Raw genomic sequence first — 21,823 nt, 5'->3', positions numbered from 1 at the left:
ACGCCGTCGCGGGTTCGTGGGGCTGCCCTCTTCCTGCTGGCGGCCGGCGCCCTGCTGCTGTTCGACAACGACGTGACGGCGGCGCCGGACGCCGACCAGCAGCCGGTCGGCCTGCAGCTGCTGGCCGCTCACGTGCTGGACACACTGGGCGTGGCCGACCACAAGGTGCGAACGCATGGTCTGGGCGCGGAGCGCGCGGACCCCGGGCAAGCGCAAGGGAGGCGCCCGCTGTGTCGAGGGCTGATAGATGGCTGAGTGTGCCTCACGATGAGATCGTGGTGAGTTTGTGACTGGGTTTACTCATTGCGAGATGCGGCTGATGTCTTGCTTGCTGCAAAATGGCCTTAGCAGTCGACGCGCCCTTAAACCCCAATGAAAAGATGTGTTAAGTGATAATGTTTGATGTGTGCTTCCTGCTTACATGCTGCATTCTCAACAGTGTTGTTGAATTTGGGGACTTGTTTATTTTATGTCAACTGCTGCATCAGTAGCATCTTGCGAAGCTCCGTATTCCGCGTCCTGTCGGACTCAAGTTCCACTTCTCGTCTGGGGGCGGCACCGGTCGCGAGCCGCCGCTCATCCTCCCCTCCGCCCTCAGGGGGGCGTGCTGCTGCTGCTGGCGTGCCTGGCGTTACGCGTGGCCTACGACAGCGCCGGCCGCAAGCTCTCCGTGGAGGTGGGCGGCGCCAAGCGGCTGCAGACGCTGACCACGCTGGGCGAGGCGGCGCTGCTGCTGCCGCTGGCGCTGCTCTCTTGTTTTCTGCAGGTGAGCTGGCGTTCTCCCGCCGTACTGCTGGTCCGGGGGATGGTGCCCGGGGCAGGTCAGGCCTAGCACCCTCGGTCAGGTCGTGGTGACTACCCAGTAGTTCAATATTCAGCTACTTGGGTGGCAGGGGTGTTGATATTTGTCGTACTATTGCACCACCAGCTCGGGGCTCTGCCTGTTGCCCCGCCCCTTGCTCAAAACCGGCCAGTGAGCATCGAACTGGGCGTTGGTCAGCCCAGTGTCTAAGTGCCTCAGGCTTGACAGATGAGCCAGGCGGGCCAGATGTGGTTCCGGGTCAAAGGGCAACAGATCAACGCCAATGAATTGCGTGTGCAGGCTGCCATAGGCCCAGGATGGTTGTGGCATGAATTTATATTTACATCTTGCATACCCTGATGGACGAATTTTGGAGCTCTGCAAATGCCTGTAGGTCAGGTGTGTGGTGATATTCTTCCACAGGCCCGCTCTGTTTGGCAGAAGAGCCTGCCAAGGCTGGGATTGGTCGGGTGTAAAACACGTGTTCATGTGTTGGCGTTAGCGTCCCTCTTTTCTTCCATTCCCGGTGGTGCGGTGCGTTGGCTGCAAAATTTAGGTGATTGGGAAAACAGGTCGGCTTAGTCCCTCGTTATTGCATTACCAACGAATTTCCTGGGTGCTGTGAAGTTCGATGACAACGCGCCTCTTTATTGGTGTGAAGATCGCTGACGTCATTGGGACGGCGTGACCACCCGTTGCCCCGGGGGACGGGAGGGAGGGGGGGACATGTCGAGCCTGCTCGCCGGCAGATGTGTGGCTGCTGGCAGCTGCCTGACCCCCTCTCCTTGCAGGCGTCGGCGGTGGACTCGATCTCGGGCTACCTGCCGAGCATAGTGATGCTGGCCCTGCTTCTGTATGTGCTGGACTTCTACGTGGAGTCCATCAGTGCCAACAGGTGGGGGTTTGTCTGCAAAAGATGACTGGTCGACTGGTACCGTGCATGGCTCCGTTTAGCTACCGCAGAGCATGGCTCCGTTTACGATACGCTCTGTTTGAGGACAAGATGAGATACTATTCGCTGACGCTACTTGCGTTTGCTGTCATCAGCCCTGTGCCACGCAGACTCACTTCAGATACTGACGCCGTTGTGTCACCGTGTGCCCCCAGACTGGACGGGTCGCAGGTGGCGCGGGTGGCCTGTCTGGTGCAGACCATTGTAGCGCTGGGCTACAGCTGGCTGGTCGAGTCAGAGTTGAGCGACGGTGTCGGTCTGCCGCACCACGGACTCTCGGCCGGCGTGATAGTCAGCGCCCTCCTCTTCCTCGCTGGTCAGTAGCTGGACATAACCCGAGAGGCATTAACGCGGACCGCCGGGTCGGCGGTGTCATAGTCGGTGCCCTGGCCTCGCTCGGCGGCGCTAACGGGGCGGTGAAACGTCCCATTCTTCGCCGATCAGCAGCTGGAATGCTGGAGAATTGGAGCAAGGGAATGTTGCGCTACTGTTACTTGGTAATGTTGGGCAACACCTCAAAGTGCTCGTCATACACTTCACCTAACCTCAATGCTGGCGGTCTCGCAACAGCCGCCGAAAGGGAATTTTTATTTTTATTTTTAAGTGCGGATTGTCTCACCCCTACTCACCCATCCCCCTGGTGAACGTTGAGCGTCACGTACCCGCGTGCCGGCCACGTGTCACCAGCTGGCCGTGTGACCTATGGTCGTCGCCGGCAGCCACGTTCGCGTTGACGTCCTCCGGCTCGGGCGCACGCGGCCAGCTGGTGGGCTACTCGGCCGGCGGGCTGCCCCTGTACAGCGCCCTCTCGTCGAGCCTGCTGCAGCAGCGCTCGCAGTCGGCGCTGGTGGCGCTGCGCGACGGCCTGCGCCGCGTCCGTGCCAACCCGGCCAGCAGACGCATCTTCTACCTGCTCTGCCTCAACGGCGGTGAGGCCCGTGCCCCCCCCCCCCCCCCCCCCGCCCGGCCGGGGGTCGAGGCAGAGCTGCGGGACAGGGTGGAGGGACTGGTCGTTCTAGCTTCCCGGTGGTTTTGGAGATAAGTGTCACGCGGTGAAGGAAGGGCGCCGCTGTGGATCTGTGAGACAGATACCGTTACCTGCTTTCGAAAGGGCAGGGCCATAGCGGCAGGCTCATTAGAGGCGAGCTCGCTGGTGCCCCGTCCCCGGTCTGGGGCAGACCGGGCCCGCGCCTGGTCTGCCACTCGACCAGGCATGACTGCGGCGGTTGGATTCACACCGGCGTCGCCCCACCTCTCGTGCCGTTGGCGGGCGGGGCAGTAGCGTCGGCGGAGGCAGCAGGTGGGCTGCGGCACCGAATGGCACCGGGGAAACTGCTCCAGGCTCCAGCTGGGTCTCTCATGCCCGTTTTAGGAACTAGTACTGCAAGCGGTCCAAACTGTCTTGAAGGTTTTCTTTGATGTGGCTTGTTGGTTTGGTGGTTCCAGTTGCTCTGTCATACTTCATGTTAAGTATAGTCTGTTGCGTTTGGTTGTTGGGTACGTCCGTAGATTGCTGATCATGGTTTGTTGGGTGGACAGTAACCGCTGCCACCCAACTGGTTCGAAGTAGGAATGAGTCAGACTAAGCCTGTCAATCAGATAGCACTGGGGGCTTGGCGTTATTGACATGCAATGCCAGCCATTGTGACATGCATTGACGTAACGTGAGATAGTGCTGAGGTTTCAGCGTGGCGTGCAATTCCGTGATACGGCCCTGTGGTAGCAAAGTTTCCCCTCCTTGGTGAGGAACTATGAAGTCTTAGGTGAGAATGAGGTGCACGTGACGATGCACCCCGAACCCACCGCGTCTGTCATGCGCTACGAACTGGGACCGCTGCCCCAGCCAGTTCGCCTCCGGGGTGGTGGAGCGCCGGCAGCAGCGACGACGCCAGCCGGTGACCGGTGGTGATCTGCCGGAATCGCGTTAGTCAGGGGTGGTGGAGCGCCGGCAGCAGCGACGACGCCAGCCGGTGACCGGTGGTGATCTGCCGGAATCGCGTTAGTCAGGGGTGGTGGAGCGCCGGCAGCAGTGACGACGCCAGCCGGTGGCAGGTGGTGATCTGCCGGAATCGCGTTAGTCAGGGGTGGTGGGGCGCCGGCAGCAGCGACGACGCCAGCCGGTGACTGGTGGTGATCTGCCGGAATCGCGTTAGCCAGAGGTGGTGGAGCGCCGGCAGCAGTGACGACGCCAGCTGGCGGCCGGTGGTGATCTGCCGGAATCGCGTTAGTCAGGTTGCCTCAGTCGACTTAAACCCCGTTCCGTCTCGCCGTCGTCCTGCATTCTGGGCTGTTGGGCTTTGACATAAACTCGTCCGTGATGGCTGCTGTTGTAAGTGCTCCGGGAATTTTGTATCGGGGAATTGTCAGTTCTTATGCTTTTCTGCAGGGTTTGCACTCATATGTCTGCCTTATTCATTCTGATGCACTTTGTGGCACCTATTCCGGGCATATGCTCTGGGTTTGCAGCCCTGTGTTGACCAGCGTCCTGCGTCTATATTTGCAGGCTTCATGCTGGTGGAGTTCGCGTACGGCATATGGACCAACAGCCTGAGCCTGATCTCTGACGGCTTCCACATGTTGTTCGACTGTACGGCCCTGCTGATGGGTCTGGCCGCCTCCGTGGTGGCCCAGTGGAAGCCCAGTAAACAGTTCCCCTACGGGTAGGTCCGCCCGCACCTCCCATCAACTGGCGCTGTAGAGGTGAAGTCACAATGGGACGAGTCGACAGCTTGGTGCTAGCGTCAAATGTTCTCGTGGCTCGTGGACTTCATAGCTTTTGTGTTGTGTACCTTACCGTTGCTGCTACTGAGTGTTACTGAGTCTCTCTCTTACTGAGTCTCACAAGGATCGAGCAATGACTAGCAAGGAAACCAGTTAAGGCTAGTGACATTTCTATTCGCGCACACGTTGCGTGCACCGCCCATGGCTCAAACGGCGTCCTGCGCAGCGCTGTGTGGAGTATTCATGACACCTCCGCGCTGTGTGTGTGTGGGGGGGGGGGGAGGGGGGGCAGTGAGTGCTCCCTGTCCCACGGGTGACTGACGCTGTGTGGCTGGTGCTCCAGCTACGGCCGGGTGGAGGTGCTCTCAGGGTTCGTGAACGCGCTCTTCCTGCTGGTCGTGGCGTACATGGTGTTCATTGAGGCCGTCAGCCGGCTGCTCGATCCGCCCGTCATCAAGACGGACAGGTGAGCTGGCGCGCGGCAGGCAGCGGCATCACGACAGGCAGGTGGCTGGGCATGGGATTCTGCCAGCAGAATGACAGACGGACAGGTGAGCTGGCGCGCGGCAGGCAGCGGCATCACGACAGGCGGGTGGCTGGGCGGGGCATCCTGCCCGCAGAATGACCAGACGTGGTAGCGGGCTGGGCTCAAGGGATCCTGCTGTCGAAGCAGGCAAGACAGCGTCAGGGGCCCCGCCACCAAAACGGACGAGCGAGACAGGGATGGGTGTGCTGCCATCAGTTAAGTAGGTGGGGCAGTTGGCAGAGAGCCCTGCTAGCGAAGCGGGCAGCTGAGACGGCGGGCCCGGATTCCGCTGCGCTATCGTGCGACACCCACTTCAATGGCGGGTCGGTTACCATAACTTTGAGAAAGTTTATTTGTGGTTATCCGGCCCATGTTGTCGCGCAGGTCTGCTCTGAAATCGTGGACGCTGTTCGTTTATTGTTGTTCGACCTACTGGGTGTCTCAAGGCTCTTTTGCTTCTTCGTCTGTAGCAATTTGCGTCCACTGACTATTCGTTCCGGCATTAAATTGCGTTTGGCGCATGTCTCCAGTGTCTAAGTCGGTCAGGGAAACCGAGTATATATTTGTGTGTCTAATAACGAACAAGAGTTGTTCGCAACACCGCTGCGATTGTGGATGTCGAGTTCCCTGCATCGGATGTCGTCCGTGCGTCTCTCGCGCCACACTTCCGACCGCGCCTCTCCCGCGCCACACCCTCCGGGCCCTGCGCCCTCTCCCGCGGCCAGAGACTGCTGGACCGTGCCCTCTCTCGCGCCACAACCTCCGACCAGGCCAGCGTCCTCTTCCCGCGCCACACCTCCGACCGCGCCTCTCCCGCGCCAGACTGCTGACCGTGCCTCTCTCGCGCCACACCTCCGACCGCGCCTCTCTCGCGCCACACCTCCGACCGCGCCTCTCCCGCGCCACACCTCCGACCGTGCCTCTCTCGCGTCACACCTCCGACCGCGCCTCTCTCGCGCCACACCTCTGACCGCGCCTCTCCCGCGCCAGACTGCTGACCGCGCCTCTCCCGCGCCAGACTGCTGACCGTGCCTCTCCCGCGCCAGACTGCTGACCGCGCCTCTCTCGCGCCAGACTGCTGACCGTCTCGGTGCTGGGTCTGCTCGTGAACCTGGCCGGCCTGCTGGTGTTCGGCGGCGCGCACACGCACGCGCACGGCCACAGCCACAGTCCGAACGCCAACCTGCGCGGTGTGTACCTGCACCTGCTGGCCGACACGCTGGGCTCGCTGGGCGTGGTGGTGTCGGCGCTGCTGGTGCGCCACGCTGGCCTGCTGGCCGCCGACCCCGCCTGCTCGGCGCTGATCGCGGTGCTGATCGTGCTCAGCGTGCTCCCTCTGCTGCGGCAGACGGCACTGGTGCTGGTGCTGCGCGCGCCGCCCCAGCGCGATCACCAGCTGCGCGAGGCGCTGGGCAAGGTGAGCTGGCCGGGAGGGTTGTCGTTGGTGCCGCAGCTGTGGGGGGGGGGGGGGGCGGGGAGGGGGCGCACGAGAGACCCATGTGCCCAGCAGACTGGTGCTTGAATCCTTCGAGCGACTTCGAATGATGTCCATAATTACGGCCCATTGAATTGAATTGAAATACGGCCGTTTTGCCCTTGATTTTGAGTAACACAGCCCAATTTGAATCGACTCGTGCTCAGATTCTGAAAAATTCTGATTGTTGTCTGATTCCATTCTGATCGAATCCGTTTGGATGAAAATTGTGTGGAATGTAACGGCTCCTTGGGCACCAAAGACTCTATTATGAGCACAGATGCTTGTGAGACAGCAAAACGTCCGATGCTCCATTTGTACACATGTGAACGTCGTGTGACAGGCCCTCAAGCACAAGAATAAAACTAAGCTTTAAGTACATACAAATAAAATAAAATTTAACGGTGCTTTTAGGCGTTAGACGCAAACCGATAAGGTTTGTGGTTTAAAAAGCCATTGTGACTCGGCTCGTCTCGTCGATGAATCAAGCGGATACGACTGACCCAGCGCCGGCCATTATTGACCAGGACATCAGAGGAATCGGTTCTTCGTTGTCACAGGCTCGGAATGGGAGAGTGAGAGTGAGAGGGCTGCGTTGCAGTTGCGTCGTTAATTATATTTGTGGAAAGGAGGCTGGTTGTAGCTGCCGGCGGGATGCCGCCGGTCGCGGGGGCTGCCATGGTGCCCACACCGTGCTCACCGGCGTTCGTGGTGGCGTCAACGTCATGAAGGATGCGCTGGCTTATGGTTTGGTCCAGAGAGGGATGTGTGCGGGATTGTGCCATGGAGAAGGGGAAGAGCACAACTGAAATATTTTGCCGAAAATCAGTTTTGGTCGATTCATGGACACGAAATTGCATGCGTGACGCCCAGCATAGCGTGTTTCTAATGTACGTGTTTTTACGCTTAACTGCGTGTGCGTTGATTTTTTAAAGCATACATTTATCCACGTGCATATTAATGCATGTATAAATTTGGGAGGGAGGGGGGGGGGGCACATGTGGGCACATCCTGCTACCGATGCCTTCCTTAAACACCACTCTTGCCGGTGGTCTGAGTCGTGGTCAGTTATCAGTTATCGTTCCCGATGATGGACGATTTCCATGCCGCGGCCAGTGTCCACGCCATATTAATAGCTTTCGCGTGCATCGGGGACTGCTGGACCGGTGATCGGGTGATGGGCCGCGGAGGGTGCTGTCAGCTGGCTGGGGTGTGTCCTTCCCCTGACACGGGTGAGTGTCGGGCCAGGTGCTGCTGCTGGAGGGCGTGCAGAGCTACAGCGACCCCCACTTCTGGAGCCACGCCACCGATCAGTGGGTCGGCACACTGCACATCCAGGTCAAGGAGACGGCCAGCGAGCAGACCGTCATCGGCCAGGTGAGCGCTGCCGCCGGCCGCTCGAGCCCGCGCGCGGTGCAGGGCGGAACGGAGCTGATGACATCGAGGTACGCTCGACTGGACAGGACGACTGGGCGGCCGCTCGGCTGGATAAGATGGCAGGACAGCCGCCCGGCTGGACGGGATGGCTGGACGGCCACTGACGGGACGGGATGGCTGGACGGCCGCTGAAATGGACTGGGTGGCAGGACGGCCGCTCAGGACCTGCGGAATATAGGCTTAAGGCACCAGCTACGTCAGATTTCAGAACCTAAAGCGTGCGGTGCGCAAAGTCACGACGCTGATGACGTCAGCCAGTACATGCCTCGATTTTTTTTTTTTAAATGGTGACGTGAGGATCTGGATCTATTCATTATAAGAAGAATAAGCCTATTGTAAAAACAAGAACGGTAAGTTGAAAGGGCGGGCAGGGAAGAAGTCAAAGGACAGGGTATGGTGAAGGGCTCCCGGCTTTTCGGATTGTTACGTCAAAAGCCATGATGAACTTCAGTGTTTCAGTATTTGGTCCCCTGGGCTGGCAGGAATGTTTATATTTTCGTGTTATCACACCCCCGGCTCGGGGCTTAGTGCCGTTACTCCTCCCCTTGCTTAGGATCGACCAATCGGCATCAAACCGGGCGGTGGTCAACCCGGCAACCGGGCGCCTCGGACTTGGCAAATGGGCCGGACAGTTCAGGTGTCCGGATTTAGGGTCACAGGACAACAGATAGGCAGCCAATGAGCTGTGCGCACGGAAGCCGCCGGAGAGCCAGTATTTTATGAGCATGCATTTATATTTATCTCCTGCGCATTTTACGGAATGAATTTTGGAACGTCGTGACAGCGACTTTTAATCCGCCAGGAGATTTGTGATCATAACCGTGGTCTGAAATGTTGAGTGCTGTCGACATAGCCAGTGTTTTCTCCAGAACGTTTAACTAGCACCCCCTCGTGTTCTGAAGGCCGATAACCCCGCATAAGAACTGTGAACTCAGAGGTTCCGTTGGCCTGGCTTCATGAGAGAGTGCCATATGCCTGACAGATGTTGTGACCTAGAGCCTCTAGCCGTGCGTTATTGGTCCTCGCCTTGGTAACAAGCTGAACCCTGCGGTTGGTCGGACGGTCTGTACGCGCCCGGTCCGTTGGCATCGCACTGTCGTGACCCGACCACCCCACGGCCGCCAGGTGACGTCCATCTTCAAGCAGCTGGGCTTCGGCACGTTGGCGGTGCAGGTGGAGAAGCCCGAGTTCGTGAGCCGCAAGTCCGGCCTGCACGCGGGCTACGGCCTCGGCCTGGTCGACCGCACGGCCGTGTTCGACGCCGACGCGCCGTCTTCGGTCAAGTCGATATGAGAGACATCTAGTGGAGACTTGTCGCTTCATCACGCGGGCGAGAGGTGGCGCTAGTCAGCGTTGTCGCCGTCTTCGGGCTGGTGCTTGGGCCGTCCGTGGCCGCACCGCGCGTGTTGGTGGATTCGTGACTTGTCGTGGCGGTTGCTCGAGTGCCGGTGCTGTTGATGCGTGAAAGCAGCTGTCGGTGCGTGATATGGTGTCCATGTGGTCCAAAGAGCATAGCAATTGAACTGTGTCACCAGTGACAATGATGTGGGAACACGATGTCCAAGACAAAGGCATGGCATGGAATGAATAGGCCTGGACGTGTTCATGCCTCCAGTTTTGATGTAAGGAGTGATTTTATACCATGCTGCGATGCCCTGTGATAATTCACGGCAATCTCACATAGCTTGTACCTGGATGTAAATATAAGGGCAAGAAACATTTGATTGTGTTCTTACCATCTGTAGGAATGGTAGTTTTACATGTGTGGAAGGCGAGTCTGAGATTTTCACCGGCTGTTCGTCGCCCACTGGCCGGGCGCGCGGCGAGGTCATGGTTTCACTAAACGTTACCTCCGGCTGGAGCGTTTACGCCAGCATTGAGGGCCACAATGCAGCTTGATAGCCAGGGTTGGCCGGCATGGTCGTTCGCCGTGGGACAGACAGACCCAGGACACTGCACGAAGGAGAAAAAGATTGTTCACTTTACCGGGTGTGCAGTTTATATGGCGGATTCGGGATGATATGCACACTCACATTTGACAAGCTGCGTTGAAATTGGATGCGCTCAGCCGGCACCACTGGGCCAGGTGTTCCAGTGCCGAGCGCCGCCGCCCCGCAGTGAGTCCATAGGCCTGTGGGCTGTTTGGAGCCCACAAGATTTGGGTGGTGACAGCATAAGGACACAGCTGCGATAAAAATGAAGACAGCTAAGACAGTAGTATTAGTCTTATTCCTCGGAGAAACACCAGAAGAACAGGTATGGTTGGGTCGAGATTTCGGCGACATGCCTGCATCTAAACAATAGCACTTCCTCTGTTGTTTCAACAATTTTCAAATAAACTATATATCCATTCTCCCGGTTTTCTCCGAGGGATAAGGCTAATACTATCGTCTTATCTATGTGGATAATGTTCCCCGCTAATGCACTGAACAACTTGCGTCAAAATAAAGACATTTTTTGCGGCTTTGTTTGTAAGGCAGCCAACAACTCCGTGAACTTGTGAAGCGTATATGATTTTCCAGAAACAACACAGATCGGTCGTTTGGCTTTTCCTTTGATCATGTCCGAGAACTGGTTGCAACGTGATAGTGATTTGTGTGCTCGGAACACTGGAGATGGTGGTTTGATTTTGTGGAATTACTTGCCTGCCCTGGACTCGCTCCTTGAGGCATATCTTTTCTTGCTCACAGGCCATGAGAACGCAGGAGTTCGTCGTTTCCGTGCCGCAACATACCTGCCGCACGCCCTGCTGGCCATGAGAACGCAGGAGTTCGTCGTTTCTGTGCCGCAACATACCTGCCGCACGCCCTGCTGGACCCCGCTTGCCTTCCACGGTAGGCTCGAGGATATGTTGTAAAATGCAAAGCGTGCTGCATTCGCGACCTTGACATTAGAACAGCTATAACTTTTTGATACAGTGTACCGGTCCAAGATTTTGTGTTTACCGTAATCAGGAGGTCAATATCTACCAGTTCGCGGAGTTTAGAAAGAATTGAAGGACTCACCTTTGTAGTTGTCATCTTTGATATTGATATATCTCCGGTAATAGGGCGTGTCGATCCAATATTTTGTGCTCGTTGTGCTCAGGAGATTAAACTGCATCTGTGCGCAAAGTTTCAGGCTGATTTGAGGAGTTCGCTGAATCCCGAATATGGACCGGAATCTGAATGTGAATGCGGTGCCCACCTGACGGACGTAAAGAAATGTGCCACGAAAGTAGAAATCTTATTGAAATAAATGTAGGGTAAGCAACCACATCATTCTGAAGACGCCTTTAATATCTGGATAAATTGCACTTCACGAACCTAGCCAGACCGCCGTCATGTTACGTTATTTTTTTATCAGGGTTCTGTATATTTATGCATGGGATGCATCCTACGACAGAGCAAGTCGTCGAATGTTCTCCTGGAATGTAACCGTTGTTTGCCTGCATCCCTTACTCTTTTCAGGAGTTACCTGAATATAAAAACATGAAAATCCTATTTCTATTCGAAAGTGTCGTTATATTGTTCGTCATTGCGTTACAAATCGAAGGATCCCTCTACCACCACTAAAGACAAAACATTCACCTCATCGCGCCAAACAGGACAAAACGCGCCAAGACTGGCGGGGAGTCGAATGCGTTGGGTGCTGTCGCGTCTGCCATTGGGTGCTGTGAGGTGGGTAGGTGTTGGTGAGCAAATATGGCTTACATTGTAGTCTGCGCTTTGCGAGAATGACGAAGTCTTTCCGTGGCGCACGTTTATGCCCGGGTTGTCCAAATTGCCGCGCATTTGGACCAAGTAGCTGCATGATCGCCCAATGCCATGTAAATATGTTGGCTCATGGGAGGGGAGTGACCTGTGAGCTCCCTTCAACCTAGCTGCAAAAGCTGATGTGCTGTATTAGGTGCATGTTTGACATCAATGTGCTGAACCTGGTGCATGTGTGTGTCTGACCTGTGCAAGACCAAATGGTACCAAATTTTCAAATTTTATGCCTGCAAATTTTGGAGAGGGCCTCCACATGCCATTTGCACCAGCATGTTTCATGAGGCATTGTTGATGCAATGAATTTGGTTGTGACTTAGTGCTAGGCTGAGCATACTGATTTACCTCTTGCATGCACTCAACTGTGTCAACAATGCCTGCCCACTGCCTTGCTGCTATACTGGACATATGTGGTGTAACATTTACCTGTTTGTAGTCTGGCCCCTGGACTTCTCTTGTTTTCACATGTGAACCTAGAGGCATGTGCTCACATTTGAGCACTTAAGCAGGACAAATAGCTAAACCTGTCACAGAATATGCCAGGAAACAGGTGTCCTCTTGAAATTGGCCTACCTTCTGGCAGTCATAGTGTAGCCCCTAAGTTTTCAGGAAAGTGGCACTCCTGTGAAGATGTGTAAGAGCTCTTCTGAAGATAACATGTTTGATATTCTTACAGGATGGGAAACATTACATCACTCATGATGCTCTTTTAAGGGTTAAACAGCACAATATTGATTGCCTGATCTTGATTGTAATAATGTTGCTAGATGTCTTGCAAACAAATACAAATTATGGATAATTTGATGTAACTCTAGTCATCTGTCTAGCAGATAATAGCATAGTATTTCTTCATGTTGAACTTGCAGTGCTGTTTTGTCTCTTTGGGTGGCATTCTGTAGATGGTCTTTATGGTGCTGTTGTGTGCAATGAAACATTCAAAAAAATTAAAAACCATCAGTTGTACTTGATAAAATGAATGAAGGTCTTAAGCTCCTGGTTTTGAACAGGAGGTTGCAACATGTTAACACCAATCAACATTCAATAGGTTTTAACTGATGACAAATTGCTTAAATTAGCAGAGACCTAGAAAAACATCATGTGCACCTGATGCACATGCTTTTCTTCCAGTCCAAAAATGATCAATATCTTAATAATTGTATGTACCCAAGTGTGGATAAAGAAATTGTGCTCTAGGGCCATTCCTGCTTTGGTGGGAGTGGGGAGACTAAAAAGCAAAGGTATCACATCCCAAAAAATTCCTGTTTTGCCAGGCTGACCATCCTCATGGCAGGGGGGGGGGGATTTACCAAGAAGGGTCTTGTCATTTGCATTGGTTGGGCTCCTGGAACAAATGCCTCCTGTGCTGGCCAGGGGTCCGTAGTGCCTACCAGGAGGTCTTATGTGGGCAGGGGGCCCCAAATCAACCAAGGCACATTTGGTGGACATGAACAAGACACTGAATGTGAGGGGACCTGTCATTGGGCCCCAGGACTGACCAGAGGGTCCCAGCCCCTGTGTCATCAGAATGCCAGTTGACAGGTGTCCCAGGCTGGGACAGAAGAGCCCCTCAGTCCCTGACCAAGAAGGGCAATGCGACTCCTAGTGCTCTTCCCATGGTGTCCTGTGCCCGGAAAACGTATGCAGTATCCTAGTGTTCGAAAGAGTGGATGGAAATTGGGGGTCAGAAACTCATTCTGACATTAAAAAGGCATGGTGTCCTTAGGACGTCCATTCTTGCTCGGAATGGGCTGATTAAATAGTTCTATAAAATAGTTTTGAACAGGCACACTCACATGCTTTAGGAACAAGAACACGGATACTGGCGTTGCAGTTTTCGTCGAACCGACCAGAGTTGGTCACTGCAGCTAATATCAGGCGACGGGTGCCTGGCGCGCGATAGCAGCCATACACCGTGAAACAATCCTTCAGAAAGCTTAACAAGACTAGTCTGCAACTTTAAAATGTTGCACGGAAGCGTGTATTTCCACGGGGCAAGTCGCGGTTGGCCTGTCAATGCATTGAGGGTACAGCAACACTACTGTTACTAATTCAACTGTCACGTTAAGATTTCGTTATGCCGTGAATGCTTTTCTGTTCCAACTAGCAAAACAAAAATTGCACAGGTCAAATATACGGCCCGGGATTCCTCCCACACGTACGGATTGATCTTATGCAGCGTTCGAAGGTACTATTCCGCGATCTGCGGACGTTTTTGTCGGCCACGTGGCGGCCGTTTCACTGAGAGTCGCGGGTCCGGCGCCGTGCGGTCCGCGGAGCCAGCACCGTCGGGCGGCGGTGTTTATGCCTCGGGTTGAGCGCGCATGCTCAAAACTGTCAAACATCCCGTTCACTGATCAGTTATGAAGAGCGGTTGAGTGGCGGCCGGCAAGCATGTGTGGCCATATTGATACAAATGTGTAACCCCATTGCGATGTGTGATATATATTTAATCTATAGGGCTCCGCAATATCTTTGTAGGTCCTCAAAATTCCGGCAACGGTCTTGTGTGTTATACGCTTACAAAAAAAACGTACTGAACCGTTGTAGAACGAATAGTATTTACCATGGATAAATGTGCACGCTTTTGTATCCTCTGGTTTCTGTTGTTTTTTTTTTAATTTTTTCTTCCTTTTTTAAAGATTTGATCCGAAGCCTTTGAATGGATGGATTTCCGGGATCAGAGCTCACGCTAAGCAGTGCTTGTTGTGTGAGCCCTGACCCCTACCATCCGATCGCGCAATTCCATGTCAACGGCAGAATTTTGTGGCGAAAGCTTAACGTGCCGCAATGCTCGGCACGGTCCGTCCTGCCCTCTGACGTCAACTGACCTTTGGCGCGACCGCTGCCACCGGCCGCAGGCCATACCTGTCAAGGGCAAATAGCGAGCGCCTTAAAGTGAGTCGAACCCACCCCGCCACGGATGGGTGAATCGGGAGGCAGGCGCTCTAACCAACTAAGCCACCGGGACGGACAAATGACAAATTGTTTGTTTGTCTATTTGTTTTTTGTTAAAAGATGAAAAACTGAAAATACAATGAAGCGAAGGTGGATTCCTCGAAATCGAGTGGTCTAAATCCGATGTTGTTTTTTTTTTTTGGGGGGGGGGGGTCATCACCCTGCTGCCCCCTCGTCCAAAGCACTGGCTGCGCACCTGACGGGAGGCCCTGGTCTTATTAGTCACCTAGTGCTGGAAGCAATGTGACGTGTTGTGTGAAATGGCATGTAAGTTTCATGTTGAAGTTGTATCATTGCATGCCGTTGAGTTTGACGGTAAATACTTGACTTAGCGATCATAGCACGCCTTTCCAGGAAACCATACGTGTTTTAGTGAATTGGCAGTGAATTAACACTCATTAAACCTTGGAACAGCTGGTTGTTTTGGTATGTTGACACATGCTTGGAATATTGTGCCCCATCCTTGTGGGCAATGTCATGTGGGAAAATGGGCAACTGTAGCTCCATTGGGCAACTGGGCAAATATAATGCCATTTGGGCAATGTCATCGATGCGAAAATGATTAATTATGAAGCCACTCAGTGAAGTTCATTCAAACCTTCCATGTTATTCTTCCCACAGGGATCATTGCGGGAAATTGCTGAAACCTCTAGAAGTCATGTCTTCAAGCAGCAAACGGAAGGCAAAGGTGCGCAAGTTATAAAGCTGGTAACAGCAGTTTTTGGGCTTTCGAGCGCATCGACTGAGCGGTCATATAGTGTCCACGTGTAGCTCTTAGTAACAATCACGTTGATTCGGAACGCCCCAGTGATTCCACTTCATGGTATCTAACACCACGAAGTTGATGCAGTCACGTTGGGGAATCACATCAAGACGTGCGGTCCGAGTACGGTCCTAGGCCCGGCTGCACGCCACACAAGACGTATTGTATCTTGTCGAAGAACTGCGGTGTTAGCACTAATGCAGATAATGCCGTATTTCTCATGTTGTTTCGGATATAATTGGTCTGCAATACAGTTAAATATGGGTTGTCATGCAGGTCAGGTATGTTTTTGCTTTGACAGGATAAGAGTTCTGGAGACAGCAAAGCCAAAGTGGCTAAAATCGCCTCCTCTGGAGAGCAGGATGCGAGCGATGCCAAAGGCTCAACCGGAGTCAAGTGGAACACGAAAATTGTTTCCTGGAATGTGGCCGGCCTGCGAGCGTGCGCTAAGGTAAAGCACTTGCTTCAGCGATTCTATGCGTGAACATTATGTGAGTCATAGTTGAACTCGTCCGTGGGTATTTCGGTGCGTATGGATCTCGACCGTTTGAGTGCAAGCTTTGGCTTGTTTGGCATTCGAAACAGTATTTGATATGTGTATATATATATATATATATATATATATATATATATATTATATGTTAAGAGCAAAACACTAGGAGAACAAGAACCCCTCTTTAAGAAGCCTACTAAAATGCTCATGCGCTCAAGGACCATGTGCCCGTGCCATAATTACAAGCATGGTATTCTTCATGCCAAAGTCGATTTATCGGCGGCAAACAAGTATATATTATGGGCCATGGGGGTCACGATCGTAGCGCCTAGCCGGTCAACAAACCTCGCAAACTTCTCAATGGTAATAAGGGTGGTTTTTAACCTTGCAGTAGCCCAAAATTAGTGATTTTTTACTTTGTTGACGAGTGGGTCACGAATCACGTTATAATTCACATGTTCTGTACGTGTTTGCCACCGGAAAATCGACTAGGCTGCGTCGAGCGGCGTACTGTTTTCATCACGTGGATCAGTTGGATTTTGCCTGTTTGGGTATTTATTGCCCCATTTTGCGTGGGGTCGCTGGCCAACTTCGCCGTTTTTGTGTGCGATAGGTTCCCTCTGGCTTGCGATCGCAGTGGCTCATGAAATTGAACCAAGCATAATGGAATTCAGCAGAATCTTCACAAACGTCAGGATTTCAGACCTCAGATTGGTGATACCCGTACCACGATCTTTGCGCTCTACTGCGCAAACTGAATTCTAGCTGGTGAAATGTGAAGTGTGGCGTTCAAAAAACGGCTGTGCGCTTATTTTAGTTTGCTTCTTCCCCCCCCCCCCGCACGAAAAGCTGTTGCCTCACGTACCTCTTTTGGTAGGGGAAGGAGCTTGGGGGTCCCGCTGATCACTCGGTGGGATTTTCGGTCGTAAGTGAGAATCCCCCCCCCCCTTAGTCAACATGTTTAAATAGGCCTTGGTTCGAACGCCGATATTTGTCACCCGTGTGTGCGCAGTTTCAACCTATAGGCTGATATCATTTCAGAAAGGCTTGTTCAAGTACATATCCACCGAAGACCCAGATATAATATGCCTTCAGGAAACCAAGTGCTCGAAAGCCAAACTACCTGCCGAGGCGCACGTGAAGGGGTACCATTCATACTGGCTATCAGGTAATGCAAAGTGCAGTCTTATCAGGATCAGGACAGCCAGGAACGCACCAGGGGATGCCGGATGTGAGGTGAAGAATTATTGGGGTGCCAGCATTTGAACGTCAGCTTGTGCACATGTGATGAGTGATGTGTTGTGCTGCACGTGTGCGTGCGTATTTCTGTGGCGGTGATATTTGTGTGCACCATTTACATTTTCAGGCAAGCAGGAAGGGTACTGTGGGGTTGGACTTTACAGCAAGCAAAAACCCCTGGATGTGACGTATGGAATCGGAGATAAAAGTCAAGACGAAGAAGCCAGGCTGATAACGGCGGAATATGACAAGTTCTACCTGATAACAGCCTGTAAGTAAACTGCATGAACCATAGCAATCTGTCCGAGTATTTGAACAGCTGCTGATAGGTTACATTCCGTGACAGAATATTTATCATGGTCTTCCATTGTGGCCATGACTGGGGATCTTCGCAGAGCCGTACTTGATACCTGTGGCACGCTGTTCATTACAATGGGAGGCATATGTGGTGTAGGAAAATAACACCGCGGCTGCTCTTAAGCCCAAAACAATGGCTGTGCTGCTGATATTTTTTGTGCATTGACCCATTTGACATTTTGCGACAAGAGTGAAATGTTTGACTCATTTGAGTACACTTAATTAGGTGTCTGAAATTTGCGTCCTATATGCGGTATTGTTTCCAGATAGTAATGCGTTGCTGTATGACTGTATGGTGTGTTTCAGAACTTAATGCGGTACTGTTTCCAGACAGCAGTGCACGGGTGTATGGTTGTGTGATATGATTCAAAACTTTGTGCGGTACTGTTTCCATACAGTAGTGCACGGATTGGTTGTGTGATGTGATTCAGAACTTTATGCGGTACTGTTTCCAGACAGCAGTGCATGGATGTATGGCTGTGTGATGTGATTCAGAACTTTATGCGGTATGTGCTGGATGTCAATTAGTGTGTAACGTTAGCGAAGTTCTCCTTGATTGATTTATCTGTAGGAAGTGTCATCGTTTATGAAAGATAGATGACCGCGTCTCAATGAATGTATATGTTTCTCTAGTCAGAGATGAATGACTTTGTCTCTCCTGTCGTCTTGCCTAAGCATTATTTTTTTGCGCTAGTGAGCTGGTCATTCATCCTCACGGAAGCAGATTGATCTTTACTGAGCTGATATTGGTTGGAGGTTCGTCTTCTGTCAAAGCCAGTGGGTTGCTCCTTTCTCACTCTTCATTTGACATCGCGTATATCACGCACAGACCCAGTCAACGCCCGTGAGCTGAACCTGATCTATTCGTTCTGCTGCAGATGTCCCGAACGCAGGAAGAAAGCTGGTGACCCTTCCGAAGAGGATGAAATGGGATGCCCTGCTTAAAGAGCATCTTCGCAAGCTGGACGAAAAGAAACCTGTCGTGTATTGCGGAGACTTCAATGTAGCTCATCAAGAAATCGGTTGGTCGATATTTGGATTACGCCAATTTCGTTTGCAGGTTGTTTGAATTTTTGCGACGGATATTGAATGCTTTCCTTCCTGGAAGCAATTTGTGATTCGCTTTCCATTTTTGCAGACCTTTCGAACCCGAAGACGAATACAAAGAATGCTGGCTTCACAAAGGAGGAGCGTGATGGGTTCACGGACCTGTTAACCGTTGGCAAGGACGGTCTTGTTGATTCATTCCGGCACTACTATCCGGACAAAAAGGACGTGTATACGTTTTGGACATATATGGGAAACGCTCGTGCGAAGAATGTTGGATGGTGAGTGCTTCTAACTAACTTTTTTTGGGTGGGGACGTTTCTACTGATAAGTCGCCAGTGAAGTGTCGGGTTAGTAGTGCCGTCCAAAGGCAGAAAGGCGTAAGTGCTTTGTTAACTAGTGGCTCTTAGGCCTTTTGGCATTGTACGGCAGAGTATGGTTCTAGTTTCAACGTGTAAGCTGTGATTTTTGAATAAGTGGTGTGCGTGGTGGAACTCGCAAGTTTTGCAATCATTCAAAGTTATTTGTTCATGGTTTCTTTTGACTTCTGCCCCTTTGTTCTGGGGCTTTACGTTTTGCCAAGGGATCGTGGGCTGCGTCGTTTATTTTTTCACACATGTCAAAGGCCTCGCGGACATGGAAATTGAACAGGTGACAGCGTGCCTGCGGAGCTCGGCACGCTGTCTCCCCACTCCACTCCTGTGGAGCTTGGCACGCTCCCCATTGCTGTCTCCCCACTCCACTCCTGTGGAGCTTGGCACGCTCCCCATTGCTGTCTCCTCACTCCACTCCTGTGGAGCTTGGCACGCCCCCCCCCCCCCCCCCCCCCCCCATTGCTGTCTCCTCACTCCACTCCTGCGGAGCTTGGCACGCTCCCCATTGCTGTCCCCTCACTCCACTCCTGCGGAGCTTGGCATACTCCCCATCGCTGTCTCCTCGCTCCTCCCCCACTGAGCCGGACACGCTTCCCATTGCTGTCTCCTCACTCCTCCCCTGTGGAGCTTGGCACGCTCCCCATTGCTGTCTCCTCACTCCTCCCCTGCGGAGCTTGGCACGCTCCCCATTGCTGTCTCCTCACTCCTCTCCTGTGGAGCTTGGCACGCTCCCCATTGATGTCTTCTCACTCCACTCCTGTGGAGCTTGGCACGCTCCCCCCCCCCCCCCCCATTGCTGTCTCCTCACTCCACTCCTGCGGAGCTTGACTGTCACCATCGCTGTTTCGATCGCACAGGCGACTGGACTACTTCGTCGTCTCCAAGCGTATGCTGCCCCAGATCTGCGACTCCCTCATCCGCTCAGACGTGCTGGGCAGCGACCACTGCCCGGTGGCGCTCCTCCTCGACGCGGACGGCATCTGAACGGCTTGGGGCGGGTCAGCAGGCGTGTGACCCTGCCCGTTCGCGATGCTGGGGCCCCGGATGAAGCCCCGGGGCAGGTCAGCGAAGTGGTGGCGATGTTCAGGGTGGACGTTCTGCTCTTGCCGTCATTAGAGCCAAGACCCTGGATTTTTGTCTCATGCCAGGTGTACCTGTGCGGCTTTTAGATGTGCGGCCTTTTAGTCATTAGCGCATCTTGAAATGCATGAGCTTCAAACGTGGTATACACGTAAGGCACCAGTTGATGGTGATCGTGTGCTGCGAAAGCCTATCGCGCTTTCGTCGCGCAGTTAAGTTACATGCGGTTTTTGTGGCGATCGCGTCGAGTTCCTTGTAATACATACATTGTACTGTGTCATCAGTTTGGATTCGTGTGTGGTGCTTCGTCCATATGTCGTATCGTTCCGACTGAGATGACGAGCTAGCGCTAGCGAAGCGCTAGTGAAATCGATGGTTGGTGTCATTCACCACATCCCCAACAAGCACAGATGCGTCAGAAAGGCTCGGAAGTTGGTTGCTTCGAGAACCAGTAGGTGGTAGGACGCGATACAGGCCAAAGCAACAATAACTAATAGCCAGTTTGACCTCGCGCTGGTCGGCGAAGTGGATAATATTTTTGTTGTATACTTAATTTGAGCATCTAACACGTCAGCAGGGTTCGCTCGGCGTAGTCACAACGCGCGCTTGTGGGTCGTGCCGACCGCCGGCGCCCGTTAACGCGTAGCCCGGCAGATGGCCAGGTCTGGCGTCCAACCATCGCCGCAGGACACGTGCCCGACGGGTGTTGAGAGCCGGGGATTGCCCCTGATCAATGCAGATGTTGCACACGTCGATACAAACCAACAATTTGTAGCACGGCTTCAACAGTTCCACGATGTGTGGCAGTGTTGGCGGCGAGGGGCGCCTAGCGTCTCTGGATCTCGCTGGACAGCCAGTCGAGGGCTTCATACAGGCCCTCTCCCTGCGTTGCCGAGGTGGCCTGCACGTGCCACGGCTGCTGGGTCAGTTTGCGGACGCCCAGTCGCTCGGTGACCTCGCTCGGGGTCATGACCCCGGGCATGTCCTGCTTGTTGGCCAGGACGACCACGGGCACGCGCTGGAATGGAATGCACCAACGTATTGCAGACAAACTGCAGTGTCAAAGGGGGAGGGGGTTGGACGAGGTGGGACGGGCGCGATTCATTCGAGTGGTTCGTATAATGCAGGCTGATCGCGGCTCTACTGTGATGGTTCATCCGGACATTTGCGATCGCAAAACGGCTAGAAGCATCGCGGAAAACTGAATCCATGCGCTGCTTCAACGTGACCGCCATTTGGCGGCAATTACACAGCGCCCTTTGGATTTACCCTTCCAAACCACCACGATTGAAGAGGCATCAGGCGCCTGGCTGAAGCAGCGGCGCGCCCCACTCGCCACTCACCTGCAGGTCGTCATGCTGCAGCATGTCGCGGAGCTCCTCGGCGGCCAGCTGGACGCGCGCGCGGTCCATCGAGTCCACGACGTAGATGAGGCCCTTGGCGTTGCTGAAGTAATGGTGCCAGAGCGGACGCAGGATCGACTGGCCGCCGACGTCCCAGACGGTGAAGCTGATGTTTCGGTACTCGATGGTCTCGACGTTGAAGCCGATGGTGGGGATGGTGGTGACGACCTCGCCCAGCTTGAGCCGGTGCAGGATGGTGGTCTTGCCGGCCGCGTCCAGGCCGAGCAGCAGGATACGGACCGGCCCGCGGCTGTGCACCAGGCCGTCCAGCGCCTCCAGCACTCGAGACAGCAGCAGACCCATCGCTCCCACGGCTTCTCAGGCGGCGAGCGGCGGCGGGCGGGAGATGGTCAGCGACTCGGACGACTCGATGGTGCCTTGGTTGGCTCGTCCTTCCCCTAACAGCGGGTGCGGCTATGATGCTCACCCTCTGCGCCATGGTCGTTTTAAG

The 21,823-nt window shown here is 53.8% G+C and overlaps 3 protein-coding genes across 4 annotated transcripts in view; 2 read left to right on the top strand and 1 right to left on the bottom strand.

The window, feature by feature from the left end:
• The first annotated feature begins 724 nt into the window (after positions 1-724).
• LOC119100878 (zinc transporter 5) lies at positions 725-9,620 on the top strand. The gene is made up of 9 exons (XM_037224059.1): positions 725-766; positions 1,594-1,697; positions 1,910-2,070; positions 2,474-2,683; positions 4,258-4,414; positions 4,819-4,941; positions 6,076-6,418; positions 7,724-7,852; positions 9,038-9,620. The coding sequence occupies exons 2-9, from the start codon at positions 1,639-1,641 to the stop codon at positions 9,203-9,205; spliced, it is 1,350 nt and encodes a 449-aa protein (XP_037079954.1). The 5' UTR covers positions 725-766; positions 1,594-1,638; the 3' UTR covers positions 9,206-9,620.
• Positions 9,621-11,448: 1,828 nt separating this feature from the next.
• Positions 11,449-20,246, top strand: LOC119100883 (exodeoxyribonuclease). 2 transcript variants are annotated; one of them, XM_037224067.1, is made up of 8 exons: positions 11,449-11,571; positions 15,238-15,304; positions 15,681-15,830; positions 16,914-17,040; positions 17,239-17,382; positions 18,347-18,490; positions 18,607-18,796; positions 19,747-20,246. In XM_037224067.1, exons 1-8 carry the CDS (start codon positions 11,531-11,533, stop codon positions 19,871-19,873), a joined length of 990 nt encoding a protein of 329 aa, XP_037079962.1. In that variant the 5' UTR covers positions 11,449-11,530; the 3' UTR covers positions 19,874-20,246. The 2 variants fall into 2 exon arrangements, with proteins under 2 accessions (XP_037079962.1, XP_037079963.1); XM_037224068.1 differs by lacking the exon at positions 11,449-11,571 and adding an exon at positions 11,609-11,720.
• A 107-nt stretch (positions 20,247-20,353) lies between these two features.
• Positions 20,354-21,823, bottom strand: part of LOC119100887 (ADP-ribosylation factor 5) — a 1,513-nt gene continuing 43 nt past the window's right edge. The window contains exons 1-2 of the mRNA XM_037224080.1: positions 21,313-21,823; positions 20,354-20,987 (exon numbers count right to left, since the gene is read on the bottom strand). The exon at positions 21,313-21,823 is cut by the window's right edge and continues 43 nt beyond it. Of these exons, the coding sequence (XP_037079975.1) occupies positions 20,796-20,987; positions 21,313-21,675 (555 nt within the window). The 5' untranslated portion in view covers positions 21,676-21,823 and the 3' untranslated portion in view covers positions 20,354-20,795. The remainder of the gene's footprint in view (positions 20,988-21,312) is intronic.

Source organism: Pollicipes pollicipes, unplaced genomic scaffold (genome assembly GCF_011947565.3).
Source record: "Pollicipes pollicipes isolate AB1234 unplaced genomic scaffold, Ppol_2.1 Scaffold_4881;HRSCAF=5763_pilon_pilon_pilon, whole genome shotgun sequence".
In the NCBI taxonomy this organism is placed as follows: domain Eukaryota; kingdom Metazoa; phylum Arthropoda; class Thecostraca; order Pollicipedomorpha; family Pollicipedidae; genus Pollicipes; species Pollicipes pollicipes.
The sequence above is the reverse complement of the archived record's forward strand: the minus strand, read 5'-3'. Positions and strand labels throughout refer to the sequence as shown.